Source organism: Centropristis striata, chromosome 7, assembly GCF_030273125.1.
Source record: "Centropristis striata isolate RG_2023a ecotype Rhode Island chromosome 7, C.striata_1.0, whole genome shotgun sequence".
NCBI classification, from domain to species: domain Eukaryota; kingdom Metazoa; phylum Chordata; class Actinopteri; order Perciformes; family Serranidae; genus Centropristis; species Centropristis striata.
In genome coordinates this window covers 24,071,732-24,092,632 of record NC_081523.1, presented here as the reverse complement: position 1 = coordinate 24,092,632, position 20,901 = coordinate 24,071,732, and the positions used below count along the sequence as shown (strand labels likewise).

General features: G+C 38.5%; 2 protein-coding genes across 3 annotated transcripts; both read right to left on the bottom strand.

Annotated features, from left to right (window-relative positions):
* Window positions 1-923: 923 nt before the first annotated feature.
* Window positions 924-1,466, bottom strand: sprn2 (shadow of prion protein 2). The gene has a single exon (XM_059336734.1). The coding sequence runs from the start codon at window positions 1,464-1,466 to the stop codon at window positions 924-926; it is 543 nt and encodes a 180-aa protein (XP_059192717.1).
* Window positions 1,467-4,151: 2,685 nt separating this feature from the next.
* Window positions 4,152-18,986, bottom strand: rassf2b (Ras association domain family member 2b). Of its 2 annotated transcripts, none has more exons than XM_059337627.1 (11): window positions 18,758-18,986; window positions 14,668-14,713; window positions 13,245-13,318; window positions 12,210-12,285; window positions 11,862-12,013; window positions 9,045-9,160; window positions 8,081-8,223; window positions 7,769-7,922; window positions 6,835-6,956; window positions 6,604-6,701; window positions 4,152-6,435 (listed from the first exon to the last, which is right to left on the bottom strand). In XM_059337627.1, the coding sequence occupies exons 3-11, from the start codon at window positions 13,295-13,297 to the stop codon at window positions 6,366-6,368; spliced, it is 984 nt and encodes a 327-aa protein (XP_059193610.1). In that variant the 5' UTR covers window positions 13,298-13,318; window positions 14,668-14,713; window positions 18,758-18,986; the 3' UTR covers window positions 4,152-6,365. The 2 variants fall into 2 exon arrangements, with proteins under 2 accessions (XP_059193610.1, XP_059193611.1); XM_059337628.1 differs by lacking the exon at window positions 18,758-18,986 and adding an exon at window positions 16,515-16,709.
* Between the last annotated feature and the right edge of the window lie 1,915 nt (window positions 18,987-20,901).

The window sequence follows — 20,901 nt, the reverse complement described above, 5'->3', positions numbered from 1 at the left end:
ATTAATTTCATTGTTAGCATGAATGGTTGGCCCAATGAGCTGATAAATGACCATGAGAAATTCTCTGGAACAAGAAAAACAGTGGAGCTTGTGTTGAGATGTCTATTGCTGTAAAGACAAGAATCAAGCTAATAACTATTTGTTTCTTAGGGAGTCGTTTATCAGTTAAAAAATGTACATATATTTCAGACATCTAAACATTTCATGGTCTCTTCTCCCAATAATGTTGACAATAAAATTAGACACAAAAGCTTGTTCTAAGTTTTTTATTTATTTATGTAACAATAATAAACATGGAAGCAGATTTTACCTTTTTACATAAATGTCTACAAAATGGCATACATATACAAGCAATTTACTGAAAAAGTAGCACTTAAATACACACTTTTTAATATGCAGAGGAGAAGAAAGAAAATTACATCTAAAATATTAATTTCTAACGAAAAATACTAAGAAATGGCATTATCATATGAAGTGTATAGCTGCTCTTACTGTAAGCTGTCGGTCCTCACATGACGTCTTGAGGTAGACTTAACCTAATTACACGTAATTTATCCCTGGTCTATTGTTACACATTCATTATAGAGAAAACATTCATCAAAAAATAATCATCAAAAGTATAAAAAAAAACTGGCCATTTTAAAAGGAGAAATAGGAGTGAGGGAAACATTCGGCTGGTGTATTTCTACAGGATGAGGTTTGTTCACCTGCAGACTGCAGCATGGTGTCTCGCTGACATGTTGTACACCTTAAATTGGTCAGTGTCCTCGTCTTGTAATCACAGAGGCTCACTGAAGTGAAACTAGATTGGCCACAGCCTTTCATTATTTAAGGGTCATATTTGAGCTCACAATAGACTTAAGACTGGATGTAGTTGTGTTTTCTGTCAGGCTCAGGGTCTGTGTGTGTGTCTGTCTTCAGCTCTACATGACTGCCAACCAGTGGCCGATCAGCAGGGACATGACGGAGCCGATGACAACGATGATACTGTTGTAGATGGGGCCGCTGGACGCTCCAGTGTAGTACTCCATATCTCCAGAGCCCTCGGGCTCATAGCCAGGCCTAGAGCCATAGCCACCACCAAATCGTGGGGAGCCAAACCCCCCTCCATATCCTCCATATCCACCTCCATATCCTCCATATCCTCCATACCCGCCGCCGTATCCTCCATATCCTCCATATCCTCCACCGTACCCAGGGCGGCTCAGGGCGGAGCCGACCATTGCTCCTCCTATAGCACCCGCTGCAGCTGCCCCGGCTACTTTCCCTGCACTGGGGCCACTGCTCTGGACTGGTCTGTAGGCTTGGCCACCACCACCCCAGCCCCGGCTGGCTCCACCTCTGCCAAAGCCACCACCTCCAAAGCCACGACCACCGCCACGCCGGGCCTCCGAGCTGGGTAACAGTGTTGCGAGGAGCAGCAAGCAGAGGGTCATTGTGAGGGGGAGCTTCCCAAGGCCAGACATTATTTTAGGTCCTGTAAAAGTAAGACAAAGAAACATTGTACAGAGGGAGGAAATTATTTTTTTATTTGTTAGTTTGTGAAATTATTCCTGGAAAAAGGAAGAGTATTTCAGAAAGTTCCAAAAGGTATGAATGAGAACAGTAGTAGTGCCTTTGTTCTAACATAGGTGAGTTTTTAATGTTTGAATTAAGTTTCTATGTTGAAAAATGTGGGAGAAGTTGAGTGCCAGAAAAGGGTTCAAAATAATCAAAAATAAAATAACTTTTACTTCAATAATGAATTCTTGGAGTAGAAATGCAACAATAAAAAAGGTCAAATAGCAGGTGAATGGGTAGAAGGCCCACAACACTTTAAAGTTACACACCACATATGACATTAAGAATTCTTGAAGTAGAAGAACATAGGAACATGAGGTAGGGTTTACTGGTACTCAGGGTCAACTTTATTACTTGAGTTAACTTAGCATTAGCCTACTAACATTACCCAGCGACACTATGTAAAGAGTTAGTGGTCTCTACGGTAGGCTACAGATACAAAGGACCCTAACAGCCACACAATTTTGTTTGTGGCTCGCTGATTGAATGACCACAGATACAGTTTTTGCCTCACATTTGTGTAGTTCTACATATTATATATATCCTTTATTTAACCAGGTAAAAAAAGTATCGTTGAGATTTAAAAAATCTCTTTTACAAGAGAGACTTGGCCAAGTACTTCAATACAGTAATATACAGCATTTGAAATGTTATAGCTGGTTGAGGTGAAGCATTTTTAAAACTAATTTATACACTATTGAGTAAGTTATTCCAGAAAAAAGGATTCATATTTTTAATTTGATCAGATGTTAATGTCAAGTTTTGTTCTTGAGTAAAAAAGTACAATGTGCCTCAGAAATGAAAATGGAAATACTTAAGTGAATGTAGGCAGTTAAACTGTTCCCAGCAGAAAGGCAGTGATCTTAGACAGACTGATGAGATGTTCTCACTGCAGCTTTAGTCCTGCTGCATGTTATTTTTACATGGCCGATAAATTAAGATCAGTACAGATCACGGCTCTTAATCCAGCTTTGAGAAACTCATTTTACATAAACAGTGTGTCATGGCTGCAATGCAATTAAACGCTGACGTGGGATCAGGCAGCTTTCATAATCTCTAATGCCCTTTCTTCTTTTCTTTCTACTGGAGGAGATACAGTCTGACTGCAGATCCAAAACTAACACTTATCTTACAGAAAAAAATGGCTAGTAAGGCTAGTAAATAAATAAATACAAACAAAACTGGAAATTAAAAAAATAGGATATAAAAAAACCTATATAAATACATCACAATAGTTAACTGTATCAGAAAAAACATATATATACTTTAAGTTTATTTCATGTCAAATAAAATATTTAATACAGGATTTGTTACTTGTAATGGAGTATTTCTTTAGTGTGTTACAATTTACCAAATTTACCTTCCACCAGTGACATAAGTGTGACATAATTATCTGCTGTCAACAAACAGTGCGCAGTGTAATCTGTGCCTCTGTGAGGTAGGTTGAGCTATAATTACACTGGGTCAATTAGTCTGAGAATAATCCAGTGACTCCCAGATTACATTTACAGCAGCACTGAGTCACTAAGACGTAGGATACACGATTTTGGAGCACTCTGATCTGTTTACCAGCACAGTATTACTTCTGCTTTCCAGAGATGGGCCCTAATTTGTGCAGCAGAGGGCAAATTAAATAAGAGAAAGTCATTTATAAAACAACAGAGGGAAATATGCAGGGGTGGAAGAAACACTCAAATCCTCTATTTAAGTCAAAATAGAAGTACCCCGTCTATAAATACCACAGTCTATAAATACCCCCATTATGAGTAAAAGTCCTTAATTCAAAATGCAACTTAAAGCAGTAAACGTAAAGCAGTATTATCAGCAAAACGTAGTTAAAGTATCAAAAGAGTAGTCATTATGCTGAATAGCTTTTCTCAAAGTGTTATAATATTACTGGGCTGGACAATATGGATAAAATCACAACATTTTTATAGATACTGGGACGATACATTTATATATTGTTTTCATCACTAATAAATATACAAAGCTTTGTATTGATCTAGTCTGTCAATGTTAGATACTTTGGACACTGCTAGGTAGATTAATAGTGTTTTACTGCATCATGTCATGTTTTTTAAAATGTAAAAATGAACTAAACTAACTATCTAAACTAAGTAACTAAGTAAAACAGAACTGAAATTAACTGGAGTAGGGAAATAAAGTAATATAAAATGAAAAGACTAAAGTACATCAAGATTCTTAAAAATAGTAAATATTCCACTTCTGAAATCATTGCTGTTTAACTCAATAGAAAAACATTCATATCAGCTCATAGTAAATGAGTAATAATAAGAATTAACAATCTCACCTGTTGAGTCTCTGTGACGGAGATGAAGATGATCGTCCTGACAGTAAATGCCACACTGTTTGTCTCAGACTCTTCTGACAGTAAGAAGTATGTTTAAGGGCCAGCCTGTTATCCTCCAGACAACCTCAATCAGGTGGAGGATCACAGCGTCTCTCTCCTGCTCATTGGCTCAGTGTGCCGTAAGCTGATGTACCGTATCTCTGACATCAGACTTAAATACCTGCGAGTGTGTCTAATTTTGTCCGAATTATTTAACCAGAACACTTAACGAACTCTCCCGAAGGTTTGACTAATGTTTTATCTCATTTGGCATTTTACATTATACAAGATTTAAACATCATTACACAACATGCTCAGCTTTTCACCCACGGACCTGACAGTAGTGACAGATGATTACATATACACAGTACATAATCATGTTTTTTTCAAGATAACTTTTTTTTATTAAATAACAATCATTGTACGAAAAAAACCTACATTTTCCAAGTAGTGGCATGAGTTCTTAACATCTTAAAGATCATTATTTTGTAAAAGACACAATACAAAAGCAGGCAAGTCTTAAGAGTCACTAAAAATATAACATGCACACTCTCAGAATCACACACACACTCTTGATGACACTTTGTTCTGTGCGGTTAAGAGGTTTTTTTAACAGCAATGTTAAGAGATATTGAACGGACAGACAGACAAAAGCAAAGCGCTGTACATGTGGAGGCTAATTGTGCTGCTTCTTTGAGACGCTCATTCATTCATTTACAACATTCCTCCAACAAAGACGATCAGCATAATTCACAGTCTTGTGGGATTTCACTCGTGCCATTCTGTAAAAAAGTTAATCTGCAAATAATATTTCATTTTTGTATTGTCAGTCCAAAGTCCAACTCCTACCAGGAGTCATTGTGAAGAATGATGTTGGAAATTGTTCATTGATCAAACAGTATGTTACTGTGCTTTTTAAAATCTCAACATGACATCTTTTAGCCATTTTATACAAGGCAGAATGCAAATAAGCACAATACACTGCAAAAGAGACCAAAAAGGATTTCTTTTTGGGAAATAAGCTAATTTGATTTCTTGCTGATGAGAAGATTGGTAGCAGGGTCTATGAATCTAGCCAATTAGCTTAGCTTAGCCCAAAGACTGGAAACAGAAGGAAACAGCTAGCCTGACTGGGTCCAAAGGTATATAAATCTGCCTATTAGAACTTCTAGCATGTTATTTCCTGTTTGTTTAGTCTGTAAAAAAAAACAAAGTGCTGTTTTACAGTTCAAAACTACATTATGTTCTGACCAAGAAAAAGTCTGGCACATAATCCCCTATAAAAACACAATTTGTTGTTTTTTACATTTGAGATAGAAGATGAAATACATGTCAAATCTGTTACACTGAGAAATATGTTAACATCTGGAAAGCAGTAAGACAAGTCTGCCATGTTTGTGATGTGAAACCAGAAAAAAAAAGGCAATGTGAAAGGAGTATCGCCTATTTTGAACTTGTTTTTTTTTTTTAAAAGCCTGCATATACACGCCAATTTTAGTGGAAGGGTATCATTTATTGCTAGAGATGCTGGCAGGTGGATTCTGTTACTAATGGACCCAGCCACGCTAGTTGTTTCAAACCTTTGTGCTATGCTAAGCTATCCAGCTGCTGTTTTTACAAAAATACAACAAACTCTGCAAGAAAATATTTCCCAAAATGTTGAGCTATTTTAACCTCAATCATTAAATGTCTTAAACATTCAGTTTGAATGCCTGCAAAGAAAGAACAGACAGCCATCTCCATCAGACCACCAACACAACATAAACAGATTATCTGTTCACATGACCTACAATAACCCCTACAGTGATCTTCTCAGCTGAGTTTAAATCGGAAGGGGCAATTTAATTAATTCAATTTTAATATCTAACAAATTCTCAAACCACAAGCAACAGTGAAGGCACACAGTTATTCAGCGTGTTTTCAGAGTTTTTCCAGAAACTGTGGTCTGATGTTTTACTATTGTATAACACATTATAATAACAATTTTAAAACTAAGGGTTAAAGCATGTATCTTTGTGCTTGGAGAAACCTTTTGACAGGCACTTATTAAAATCACATTATATGATGTTTGTGCTTTAAATTGATTTTGGGTACAAGATTGCAATCTGGAGGGTAAACCAAAGACAGGGTGTCTCATTTTAGGGTCATTATGCTGCAAACAGCTTAAAATGACTCAGGAATGTCGTATCTGTGTTAGATGACAAAGAGAAAAGGTGGATGGGTCTTAATATTGCTGGAATGGTCCCACTTAACATGCACACAATATAGCACGTTAAAGTTATGTCTGTGAGTTGATGGACTGATGATTTGCCTCCATGCAGAGGCAGGGGTTCTGGAGGGTCAGGATAATTGCTGAAACACGTACACACTGGGGTTCTCGTGAGCTGATTCTTGGTCACTCTTGTGGTAACAGGCGAGTGGAGGACGTGGTACCTTTGACAACTTGACGAGCAGCTCACATACACGTCGTCCCCTCTGGAAGACATCTGAGCTGCTTCTCAATTATACATCGCAGGTATGTATACCTGCAAGTACAGCACACAAATACAGATAGAGAGGGAATAAATGTATGTCCGAGAAGATATATTTGTTATTAATTACAATGCAATATTATGTAAGCTCATAAGTGACTGTGGTCATTATATGCAAAACAGAGAAAGACCATGTTGATTTTATGCAGTATTTTCTTGTACCTTCTCTGGAGTTTCTGCACTTCTCTGTCCTCCTCCTCCTTCAGTTTGGTGATGAAACTCTGCAGGACAGGCATTTCAAACTTGATGTACTGCGCAACCTAGTGGACGGGAAGTGAAATATAATGACAAAGCACAAAAAAAGACACAAATGTGAGGTAAATTAGGGGGATATGGGACACACAGAGGCAAAGTGTAAGACATGTCTGTATTTCAATGAGTGTGGGGATTTACATCATATGTGACTTCTTCTCCGAGGTCTTCTTCCATGAGGAAAACCTTGCAAACTTGCTCACACGGGCCCTGCATCACTCTCAGGACCAGAGGATAGTCACTCCGCTTCAGTTTCACACGCTCTGAAACAACAACACATCCACGAAGGATCAGTAAACAGAGCAAAAATAAATAATGTAGATATACACTGTATAACCTTTTTTTTTCCTTTCTCCTGTCACATTTTACTAAGTGTGGCCTCATTTTTCACTGCATTATATAAGTCCTGCATTACTATGGAAAAAGCACAACCATGGCTAGAAGTAATATGCAGTAAAACAGGTACAATGCCAAACATCATAAAAAAGAAGCATAGCAAGTTGAATTTCTTTGATAATCTATTTTACAAAACTTGTTATAAAAGGTAATCCGTACATACAGAATGTTTCCATGTTCCTACAAGGTTTACCATTTCTGGGAAAAAAATGGGGGCTCCACATGCTATGCTTATTGAACTATTTACATGTTTACAACCTCTCTGCTGTGAGTAAACAGCCTGAAGTTCAGTCAAAATTTCTTGATTCATTTTTGTCAGTTTGTCATAATTTTCTGTTCTCAGTCAAATTGTTCATGGCTTCCCAGTTGTGCTGAGGATTTTATAAAACATTTTTTACAGGATCTTGTAAAAAAAAAAAAATCATCATTTATGGCAAAATCTTAAATGAGACATGTAGAATAAAGTGATTTTGATGAAATATCACAATTATAAGCTGTGATTTGGTTACTTTTTCGTCACACATGATCCATTTAAGAACCGTTGAAAAATCTGATGATAATGAGTGTCATGTTTGCGATTTATAAAAACAAAACATGTTTTTCCAGGTTTGTGGAGTTCAGAGGTTTAAGAATTCCTTCCATTGACAAACAAGAAATAAACAGAATAATTTACACTCACCTCCACTTGTATGGACAAGGTAGAGCGCAAAATCATCTGGGCTGTTTTCAATTTTAAACTTGTTGAGGAGAACTCGAAGCACCTGAGGTGTCCTCATGCAGCTGTTTATCCGAACATTAGTCACTGAGCCGAAAGAAGGAGTAAACACTGCTGTCTGAAAAACAAAAACATTAAAGCATTAAGCAACATCAAGTTTCCTCGGGTATCAAAACTTTAAGTTTGAGTACAGATATACATTAAATTGTTGCCCAAATCCAGCATCACATATTTTTTTGCAAACAATCAGGCTTTCTAGTGATGCACTGACATCACCTTATGGTTGTAGAAGTGTCCGTTGATGGAGAAGCGATGGCGTCTGATTTTCCGCTGGTCACTCGGTGACCGTCGCTGGCCCCGTCTTAAGACGCCGGCATCGCTCTTTGTTCTGAGGAGCTGAGCTGTGCTCTCACTGTCCTCTGTCCAATCAACAATCACTATTATCAGTTAGTATTCAGTGTCTTTAACAGGAAGAGAAACATGTTCACTGATCTTTAAGCCAAGCAGCGGTGGAAGAAGTACTAAGATCTGTTCAAATCTTTTCATTCAATGGACCATATATAAGTGTATATTTCTTTCTTATATGTTTAATATTTATTCATTCATGTTGTTTATGAGAATTGTATATTGAGAGTTTGCTTTATGTTTACAGTTAATTATATTTGTTACATGTTTTAAATAAATCTAAATCTACAAGAACTTAACACTGACATTTGAGGGAGACATATTTTTGTGCGTGCAATTTAAAAAAAAAAAAAAGTTCCAGAAAAACATCCAGAAAGAAAAAGACTATTTATACTATTCAGATAAAGAAGCTGAACCAAATATGAGAGATAATTTACAATTTTATATCATTGAAGAAACTATACATTGAAAACAAACTATGAACAAACTAAAAATAAGGTTTTAATTCCTTGCCACATAATTCCTCATGCCACTTTGGGCATGAGAGCTTTCCCCTTGACAGTGATGGTGTATTTATATATAAAGCAGCTGAGGGTTAATTAGAGATTTGTCCACAGTGTTTCTTTAAGGCCAAGTTATTTTAATCTCAATGATGTAATACAGGGTTTCTTTTTTGTTTTGGGAAATGATGAGTCAACACAATAAAACAAATGAAACAGAACTATTTAGTAAATTAGTTGTTTTGGGATTGATGCTTAATGTTTATTCCTTGTTATAGCCAAAGGAGTGATATACAGTAAGTTACCATATTTATACGGTCAATAAAGCCACTCACCATCTGCCTGTTCTTCCATCACTCCGTCGTTCTCTGGTTGGCTGTCAGGTGGCGTCACTTCCACTGTGGGCGGGCTCTGCTGTGTAGTCTGTTGGCCATCTGTACTGTTTGGGGAACTTCACAAACAACACAAGAGAGAATAAGAGACTTTCTTAAAATATTCTGTTGATACAAACGCATTATTATAACTACCAGTTATCACTCCAATCAGCATGTTTTTCATGTATAGCCAATGTAACATCACCATAGAAATGCTGGTACAGAGGTGGGTCTTATTATTAGATTTCCTGCCGAGCAGCAGCAGTTTGTTTACCACAACACACACTGTATGTACGTCACATCTCTGTTGGTTAGTTTGAGCTTGTGACAGCTGTTCCTCTTTATTGGTGCAGATTTTCTGTGAAAGCATTTCCTCTGATGTATCAGCCATATCATGGTGTTTTAGTGGGCCTCTTTGGAGCTCTTTGTTTGAGATGTTCTCTGATTGTTACTTGAAAAGTTTCTGCTAATTTTCATGGACGAAATTTAACAAACTTTTTCATGACTTTGCAAGGAAAGTCATGGAAACTTTTTGGAAGATTTTCAAACAAAGTACACAAACAGAACTGTACTCCAACTGTTGAATATTGTATGAAAATTAAACAGCGACCTTTTAAAATCTCTAGTAGCTATAGTTGGACCCAGTAAAAACATTGTTGTTTAGATTTAGCACTGCAATCAATATAGACACTCGCTTTCAAGCAAGGAAAATAGAGCTCATTGTACCATCAGTGTTTTTGCCCAGCATTATTCATTATTCTGATTCAGAATCTATTAAAAAATAATTTCAACATACACAGAGAAGATGACGAAACATAGTGTTAATAAACAAAATGATGTCACACATTGACACATATCAGAGCCAAGGGTGTGTTAAAAAAAATAGCAGTGTGGCATTCAATCAGTGAGATCATCAATTATGTGAAAAAAAACTGGTGTGAATCAGTTGGCCCCTATTTAAGGATGAAGCCAGCACTTGTTGAACATGCATTTCTCTTTGAAAGCCTGAGCAAGACATTGTTCAGAAGAACAGCGTATTTTGATTGAAAAGTTGATTGGAGAGGGGAAAACTTATAAAGAGGTGCAAACAATTATAGGCTGTTCAGCTAAAATGATCTCCAATGCTTTAAAATGGAGAGCAAAACCAGAGACATGTGGCAGAAAACAGAAGACAACCATCAAAATGGATAGAAGAATAACCAGAATGGCAAAGGCTCAGCCAATGATCAGCTCCAGGATGATCAAAGACAGTCTGGCGTTACCTGTAAGCGCTGTGACAGTTAGAAGACGTCTGTGTGAAGCTAATCTATTTACAAGAATCCCCCGCAAAGTCCCTCTGTTAAAAAAAAGGCATGTGCAGAAGAGGTTACAATTTGCTAATGAACACATCAAGTGGCCTAAAGAGAAATGGAGGAACATTTTGTGGACTGATGAGAGTAAAATTTTTCTTTTTGGGTCCAAGGGCCGCAGACAGTTTGTGAGACGAGCCCCAAACTCTGAATTCAAGCCAGAGTACACAGTGAAGACAGTGAAGCATGGTGGTGCAGCATCATGATATGGGCATGCTTCTCCTACTATGGTGTTGAGCCTATTTATCACATACCAGGGATCATGGATCAGTTTGCATATGTCAAAATACTTGAAGAAGTCATGTTGCCTTATGCTGAAGAAGACATGCCCTTGAAATGGGTGTTTCAACAAGACAATGACCCCAAACACACTAGTAAACGAGCAAAATCTTGGTTCCAAACCAACAACATTGATGTTATGGAGTGGACCTTAATCCAATTGAGAACTTGTGGGGTGACATCAAAAATGCTGTTTATGAAGCAAAACCAAGAAATGTAAATGAATTGTGGAATGTTGTTAGAGAATCTTGGAGTGGAATAACAGCTGAAAGGTGCCACTAGTTGTTTGACTCTATGCCACACAGATGTGAAGCAGTTGTAAAAAACTGTGGTCATACAACTAAATATTAGTTTAATGATTCACAGGATTGATAAATCCTAGAAACAAAAAAGTTTGTACAAATAGTTTTGAGTTTGTAAAGTCAACGGCAGACACTGCTATATTTTTGAACACACCCCTTCAACTAACTGACCAATTGCACAGCCTTAAGAGCGTGCATATCACGAATGCTGGGTCTTGTTGGTTTTCTGAGAATCTACTGCACCTACTGGTACCTTGTTTGCCATGTAGCAATAAAAAATATCCTAAAAACCTCGATTAATCTGGTTAGTCACATTGTGCTGCTATTATTTTGAACACAACTGTTAGACTGTAAGAAAAATAAATTTGGCTTTAATTGTTACAGTAATCTTCAGCGGTTAATCTTCCACAATATGCAACAATAAATATTCATGATTTTTCCAAGCCTGGAAAATTATCTTTAGGAAATCCATGACTTTTTCAGGTTTTCCATGTAAGCTATTTTGTCGCTAAATGTCAGCTGCATGCCTGTGAGCTCTTTCATCCCTGGAACCAGAGGAGCACCTCTGATTAAATGAGGTTACAGAGCTGATAATGGGGCTTCAAGCATACTGACACAAATTGATCCGTAGTAGCTTGTGGCAAGATCCAAAATTGAGCCAGAGGTGCAGGTAAAGAGTTCAATTTGTCTTTGGACCAATGCCAGAAGGATTCAACAATCAGTTATATGATTCGACTTCATCGTTTCATCAGACAAACAAGACATAATCTATATCTGCCCCTGATGACCTGCTGTGTATCACCATTTCCGGTCAGCGAGGTGTAACTGGATCTGTCTGGACCTCTTACCCTTGACTGTCCAGATTGCAACCCGAGTGCCAGGAAGTAGAGGAGGGGGGTGGTCGTATTCTCTCGTGGTCATCCTGCATCTGAAGCCTGATTGGTCGCCGCAGACCCCAGAAGATATTTAACAGGCCCTCAACAACCAGCTCTCCCTCTTCCTGTTGAGACAGAGAGGACCTGTGGTCAGTGCACATGTACACACACACTCTCGCTCACACAGACACACACAGACACACACAGACAGACACACAGACACACACACACACACACACACACACAGACACACACACACACACACACACACACACACACACACACACAAACACACAGACACACAGACACACAAATACCCACCTCTCTGTGTCTGAGCTGCAGATTTTGTCCTTCATAGTAGAGGTTGTACGTCTTCAGATGTGAGAGGACGGTTTCCCTGGAGACAGAGATGATGAATCACTGAAGAGGAAATGCTGTTTAAAGGAGTATGCCGCTGATTACACATTTTTTAAGCCTATAACTCTGACCAACAAGTCCTGTATACTTCAAATAACATTTTACAAGCATCCGCTGCGGGTAGAATTATTTCCTGCTGTCAAGGCAGCCATTAAATTGAATGAAATTCAGTTCTGTTTGAAAATCTACCTATAGAGACTTGGAATATGCTAGAAAAAGGTAAAAGGCAAATAATCCTGATTTGTCTGGCTGTCTGAGGGACCGAGTTGGCTTTTTGATGAGGTTATTTTGTTTTTTGTGAGATTTTTTGACAGAGAAAACTGCACCCTTTAGCAGAAATGTCTGTTGTGTGAATACATTTTTGAATTTTAGGTTAATCTTGTTAATCTTGCTAATCTTGTTGTTTTATAGTCTCTTGTCAGCCTATTTGGGCTGGGCAACATGTGGTACACTTAAGTCAAGTACTTACATACAATATACTTTGATCAATCAATACTTGTACATATGTTAGGAAAACGGTCAGCGGTGAAGAAAAGTATGCACAAGTTTGCGAATAATTAACAGGCTGAAACCTGTTGGTCTACTGCTGCCTTGATCTGTTAGTTCGTTTGTTTTGTGTGACTTTATGTTTGTCTGTGTGACGTGTTCTGTGCGGTAAATTTACCAAAGAGTCTGGTGGTTTTGAGGAGAGCAGAGAGGGATACAACATCTACTATAAGTAATACATTGATTATAAATATGTACCTCATATGACCCTGCTTCAAAATATCTGAACTATCCCTTTAATATCACTTCCACACAGTTAATTTAGACTAGAGACGGACTGTTTTAATATAAACATACCAATAATAAATAAATGTTTATAAAAGGGGAAAATAACCTGTTACATGCAGGTTTTTGTGTGTGTGTGTGGGGAACAGCAAGATATTTAGTCCTTACTTCCTGATGAACTTGTTCTCACCGATCTGGACCCCGTACTCTATATCATCCATTCTCAGTCAGCATGAGAGGGGCTGAGAGACAAAGAAGCAACACAGAGAGTTAATACATTTTCATCCATCTGATTCAGTCTCATGACTCCTCATGACCAGCAGCGAGCAACAGAAGCGAACTCAAGAAGCCTAGAGAGGAGGAAGAAGAGGAGGAGGAGGTGCAGCCCCCCACAGTAAACAAAAACAGATCATATCTAGTTTCCTGTCAAGTATTTACTGTAAGAGACCGACTCAGGGTGAACAGTTAAACCAACACGACAATCAAAACATTTGCTGTGTGATGGAGTGAGACAGCTGTTCCCCACTCTCCGTCGCCTCTTGCAGACAAGTCATCTTTTCTTTTCTGGTCACCCCTTTATTTCTTGTCTCTCTGCACACATACAGCTGTTTTAAATGGCATCCAGCCATTGCCCCGTGGAGTTTTTCTTCCCTCTTTGCTGATTGTTTGTGTGTAATTGTCTTAGTGCATCGGTGCAGGAGGCAAGACAGACGTCCTCCAGAAGGGGATGAACAGGTGGAGGACACATGTGCCACCCACACAGCCAAATAAATTCAGCTGCTTGAACATGTATCTCCTCGAGAGCCCAGACTTTCACTCTAATTCTCCCATCAGTTTAAAATTTTAATGTGTCCAGTACTTTATAGGTTTATAATCAGATAATTACAAAACTAATTACATTTCCACCAGTTGCACTTTGTGTTCAGTTCTAAATACTAAAATGTTAGCATGCTAGCAGGCTAAACTAAAATGGCCTTAAACATTTTACTTGTTAAAGAACAGCTTGTCAGCTTTATAGTTGTGAGCATGTTTGCATTTAGTTGTAGAGTTGGCTCTTGGGGTGCGTTACAATACCTACACTGTCATACTATTTTATACCAGAAAAAGATTTATGTCAAGTGCAGTATGCAATAAATACCAGGATGTCCTACTACAGCCCGTTACATTTTGCAGAACACAGGCTAGCATGATTTTCGGGCTATTCTGACCCACAACCCACAGATGAGCAAGAGGGTCAAAGTTCGTATTATGTTTATTATGAAGCAGTCAGTCCAAATTATGCATACTGCATGCACCAGTACGTACTTTGTAAAAGCAGCTGTAGTACGTGCTAAAAGTAAAAAGAAAACGTCTTGTTTATGTAATCGTGTCTGTATGGTATTAAAATAAATTACTTTTCCAACTTCCACCAAAGCAAACATCGGATCTGAATTCAATTTTATATCATTCTCATTACAGTTTATATGCAGAACACAGTCAGAGCCTCTGTAACACATAAACTAATGAAAATATTAACAGTAACAGTCAGAGAGACGAACTTGCCAAGTAAATGTGGTTTACGTGTCAGTAACAAGACTACGAGTGATCTTACCGTGGTGAAGACTGTGTGATCTTGTTGAGTCACCACAAAGACGGAGCTGCAGATGTGGAGAGAGACAGAGAGAAAGACAGATTAAGGCAGGCTGACTCTGTATTTATCCTCAGGTATTAGCAGTTTTGGTACTCCGTTGACGGTTCCAATCGTCTTTTCTTGCGAGTGTGACAGCGAACAGACGAGGAAGAACTGGGGGCGTTTAAAAGGAAGTGCTCCCCTTCCGTTGAATCACTTCCTCCTTTACTCAGTCAGTCGCACAGGAAACTGACACTAGCCCTGACACAGCCTAAAACTTCCTCAATTCAAACAGCACAGATGAGTTATCATGCATACACAAACAAAGAGTTTACACACAACAAACTGATAAGACCCACACATACACTTTCCTGAACTGAACACTCAGACACATAACTGAGTATTAGCTTGTAAACAAAGATATTCAAAACCTGCCAAGTGGAGTAATGCAGCAGTTTTAAACACATGCTGCTGATAAAAAGCCTGGGCCTGTCAATCTCTGAAATAAATGTGTTCAGTTATTGTGGACGAATTAAATATTAAACACCAATCAGCCCAGCCCCCTGCCAAGGCCTATCAATATTTCAGCACCTATATTAGCCCTGTCAAGCGCTCAAAAACCTGAACCATTCAGCCTCACAATGGAAATCATTAGTCTTTAATATCGCGGTCGTGGTCAAGGGCAGTTGTGCTCATAGACTCATTAGCGGTTGATGGCAGCGGTCAGAGACAGACACGTAGCCGGCTGTCAAACCAAGACAATGTTGTAATTGTGTCTGTCACAAGACCACAGTGAACTTTAAGTCAACTAGCTCGTCATCTGATAACGAAATCGATAGTTCACTGATGTCACCTCAGGAAATAAAGATCAAATCAGACATTTAACCTTTAAAGCTGCAGTGAGAGGATCATTCACTGTTGTAAATAATGTGTTTGATGTTGGAGAAAAGTTTGCAGAAACAAACACTTGATGAGCTTGTATTTTTTACTTTGTCCAAAGGGGATTGTCCAGCTGTTGTGATATAAGACTAGATATTCTTAAAGGGGTTTGTCTTTACTGTAATATTGTGACAAAGCTCCATTATTCCCAGGCTTAAACTGCTACATTGACATTAGGTACAGCTGGGTATTGTTTGAAACATTCCAATAACAGAGCAAATATGATTCCAAAGTGATATTTTTCATAACATTTCTTTTACACATTTTTCCTTGAAAAACTTTTTATGTCATCTAAACACAAGCAGCTGAAAACAAAATTTCAACTGTCTGATGAAAAAACAAGCAAACAAGACCATGAATCTGACCAGACATTTGAAATCAATACTGTGTGCTACCACAGTGATACCAAAACGTATTGATGCTCAATACCCAGTTCCAGGAATAGAGCCGGATGTATACTGGATTTTTGAGACCAATGCCAATTCGACAGGGGTAAATTAACTGATTACCAATATTGCCACAGATATAGTAGATTTTTGAAATCGTCGAACATGCCTGAGTTTCTGTTGATGAGCGCAGGTTGTTAAAATCTCAAGTTCACAGAATACTGAGGTTATGACTTCAGTGTTCAGTGAGAACATCTTAAAAACCTAGTTTGAATTGGAAATATAGCATGAGAAAAGTTGCAATAATAATTAAAAATTTAAATAATTTAATTTTTGTCAGTATTTTCCAGCTCAACTATAGAAGACAATGTAATCTCTTAAATTAACATACACTACACTTTACGTAGCTTTCACACATCAGCAGCAACACATACACTTCTACCTTGATCTTTTCTATACCATGTTTGGCATCAAGATTAAAACCTTTAAAATTGTTTAGATTACCTTGATGCTTTAACCAGAACTGTTCCAAACCAGTGAGAGCTGTTCGTCCGTAATAACCAGAGGTTCTTGTCTCTGTGGAAATTATCTGTGTGACATTTAGACAGAAAGCCGCTGTCTCCACATTTTGTTTTGAAGCCAACAGCAGCAAATAAATGCAGCCAGACTGACCCACAGCTGACCCAGTCCTGCTTCAGACCAGAGAGCTCTTCTCTGTCCAAATGTAGACCTCATTGACTCCCTGAATCCCCCTGTGCCTCATTACAGCTTCAGCCAATCCTCCGTCTCCGTATCTTTACGTCTCATTGCCTTCATCTGCTCAGTTGTTTCTGATGAACTGGATTTATTCAAATTTTTCTGATTCTTTCTCTCTGTGTCTGGACCGGTTTTCTCATTTGGCTTTCTCTTCCGTCTCCTTCGTGATTCCCTTGTGAAAGACTAGAAGCCATCCACCATGCCATTAAAACTCATGACCACAACTTCCTGACTCCCCCTCCTCTCCCCTCCCCTCCACTCTCTCCCTCTCTCTTTCAGTGACACACATGCACGCTTGTTTTCTGCCCTCTTGCCCTGTTGCCTCTGAACCTCTTCTGTCAAAGTCTTTGGCTGAAACAGGCGATGAATAGCTCCAAACCTCCTCCTGTCCGCTCTCAGACCCACCGCCGCCCCTGCCTCCAGCCTCTGCAGCACTACAGCTCTGCCTCACTATTGTCACCATTGTCATAGCAACACTGAAAACATCTGAGCTCCAGAAACTAGTCCACAACACTGAGCCAAAAATAGTGCGTGTGTCTTTCCTGTTCCTTGTCAGCCATACTGGGGTTAGCAAAAAATGCTGCAAGAATCTAAATATGCGTTCCAGATTCTCTGGATCACGCTGAAACCATTTGTGCTGCTTAGTTTACTGCAGAGCTGCAACAATTTGGAAAGAAATCTGTTAACAGTTTAATAATCAATCTATCATTAAAGTTATTTTTCTGACAAAATAATCATCTGTTCCAGGGCCTTAAACATAAATATTTCCTAGTTTTCTATGATGGTTACTTGACCCTTTGGCAATATTGTCATTTTAAGAAATCACCATGGGCTCTTTTTTTTGCTTATTGCAGCCCTTGTTACTTGATACGTTTTTTTTTTACCTACCTTATCTGTAGTAACATTTATTAATCTAGTTTGTCTTGGAGTGAGTTTTGGAGATATAGCCAGTAAAGATGCCCGACCCTTCTTGAATATAATGGAACTATGACTATATATCACTTTAATTGTGGTGCCAAAAATGTCTCTCTCCAGAAATCATCACCCGGTTACTTGATTTATAAGCCTTGCTTGGAGCAGTTTCATTTAGGAACTATACTAGAAAGAATATAGGTCGATATCTTCAATGCTCTCCAACTCACACCAAGATAATCTAGACTGAGGAAAAGCACTACAAGTCAAAGGAAAAATGTGTATTTTTGATTTGGGGGCCCCTTTAAGAAAACACTTAGTTGGTAGTTTATCAAGTCCACCTACCTACAACTAATACAGTCCAGTACAAATAATCCTTCCTATAATGTTCAGTTTATGATTTTGTGCTGTTAATTCAACTTGAACGCTGCTGTTGAATTGTACAGTTTTAATACATTATCCACTACAATGCAGGTGGACAAAATACTAGAAACCAACGTAACCTATAGTAGAATCAGCACCTATCTAAACAGTTTCAACAAAAACTAAGCATTATAAGCTTCATTGAGGTAAGATTCTACACAAGCATTGTTGTTAGTGTGCCCAACTAGCTGTAGCCCACACTAAGAGCCAGGCCAATATCCACTTTTTGGCAGAGGGTCTGTCCTAAAGTACTGCCTCTGCCTGGCCAGCCTTATGTGTGCTGAGAGGAATCTTAGCTATCTATTGCTTGTTATGTAACCTGATTTACTGACACACAGCTGTAAGCACACTCCCTGCTCACACCAAATGTGATCAAATACGTATTTTCTTCCATTTTCTGCTAAATGTTTAGGCTCAAGTGCTACAGAGCATGCCTGTTACCACTGCCCGTGATTTAAAAACACCACACACGCCTCATACTCGAGATTTTTAGTCCATAAAATATGTCGCCTGTGCTTTTGTAAAATAAATAAATGGCGCTATTTTGCATTTAATGTTGTCAAAACATTTTTAAGGACTTCTTTTATTGCACAAGCAACCCCCCTACTAAGCAGCCCACATCGCCCCGCAGACAGCATCACGGTCTGCCCACTTACAGCGACGCTTCTATCGGATTCCTGCCGAGTTGTGGAGCTCCTCTCTCCGGCTCACCGAGCCCGGCTCTCCGGTTCTCCTCTCCCACCTGCTCCTCCGGTGTCTCCTCCTCTTCTCCTCCGTTACAGCTAAGCTGAACAGTAACGGTAAACTCCTCGCTCAACTCGCTCGCTCGTTCTCCTGCCGTTGGAAACAATCACTGGGGCGCGTGTATCCAGCAGGAGGAGGAGGAGAGCGCGAGAGAGGTCCATCTGCTGTGGCGGAGCTCGAGGCACAGCTGCGGCCGGGAGCCAATCAGAGCGCGACCCCGACGGCCCTTTGTTCGCGCTGCGAGCAGAGATGAATGAAAACACCAAACAATAGAGAGGCGGGCACGCGCACATCGTCAGTCAGGTCATTGTTATTCAGTAGAAACCAACTTTAATTTGGGTGATAAATGTTATTATAAAACATTTTAAAAGTCCCATGTCAAAGTATCATAGAAAGTAACTAATAAATAAATACATTTTTGTATTGAGATACATGTCGTCACACTTAAAATAATCGCCTAAGTCATTTTTTGTCCAAATTGGGTTTTTTTGGTGCCTAAATCATCTCCTCATGACGAAGGCCACCTATGGTGAAATCGCCTACATCCTCAGTTGATCAGATCATGTGATTTTACCCCTTTAAGATCATCACTTCTTTGACAATTTGCCACATTCATGGGCATCAGGTAAGAAGCCATCAAAGAAGAGCTAGAGGGAGATTGTTTAGTTATCAGTTTAGTTTATCAGTGTTTCATTGTTGACACTAATATTGGTAACACTTTACTCTAAGGTGTCTACATATGAGTAACATGTGCGTGTCATAAACATGACATGGGATGTGTCATGAACATTAATGACACTTTGAAGTAACATTAATGCTCATGATACTCGTCATGTCATGTTTCTGACAGGCTTGTGTGACTCTTATGTAGACACCTTCAAAATAAAGTGTTACCATATCTTGCTTAAGTCACAAAGGCATGTTCAAAAAAATTGCCCAAGTCTACAAATATGTTACTTGTGTTTCCTGCAAAACTTATAGTAATATTAGTTAGGCGATGATTTTAACAGGGTGACGATGTGCATATCAATAAATGAGAACATCATGTCCAAAGTCCATTTCCAGTAGTTCAAGTCAAATAGCACATAGAGATGGACATAGTTTTCAGAGGCCAACATTTCCATTCATTCATGCATTCTCCTTAACCGCTTATCCGCACTCGGGTCGCGGGGGGCTGGAACCGATCAGCTGACATTGGGCAAGAGGTGGGGTACACCCTGGACAGGTCGCCAAACTATCACAGGGCAGACACATAGAGACAGACAATCACACTCTCATTCACACCTACGGGCAATTTAGACTCTTCAATTAAACCTAATTAAATAAATTAAGACGTGAAATATTCCATTCTGTGTTCAATGGACCTATATATTATGTTATTTCCACTTTTATAATTATAATAAATAATAAACTTTCTACGATATTCTAATTTATTGAGATGCATCTGTAGGTCACAAAAGTGTCAAAATATTATATAAATAAAAAAGTTGATTGTCAATTTTGTCTTAGTGTGTCATAATTCTGATTTATGTGATTATGTTAACTTAAAAAGGGAGTATTTCTTTACTTTTGTAATTTCTAACATTAATCTCTTTTTTGCTATGGTAAGGAAAACAATTTTTTTCATAAATGGGGGGGGGGGGGGGGTGGGGTGTTGTAAATTACAGCTGGAAATTAGGGTTGCATGAACATATATAATCAGAATGCTACACTACACAGCTACACTTGGTTATTAGATATATATTTTATGTTTTTATACCATACTAGAACACTGCAATATCTGTGCAATACAAATTATGCTTAGAAAAAAACAATGCAATATTAATAATAATGTTCATTAGCAGCCATTTAAGTATTTTATATACAGTACTGTGCAAAAGTCTTGAGTCTCAGATGTGAAAAAATACTTGATGCTGGTTTGAAGGTAAAGGGTGGTCACAACAAATAATGATTTGACTGAGATTTTTTCTGTTCACTCACTTTGTTATTTGATAAACATTTGAAAGCATTATTTTACAGCATTGTTTCACTCCTGCCTAAAACCTTTGCACAGTAT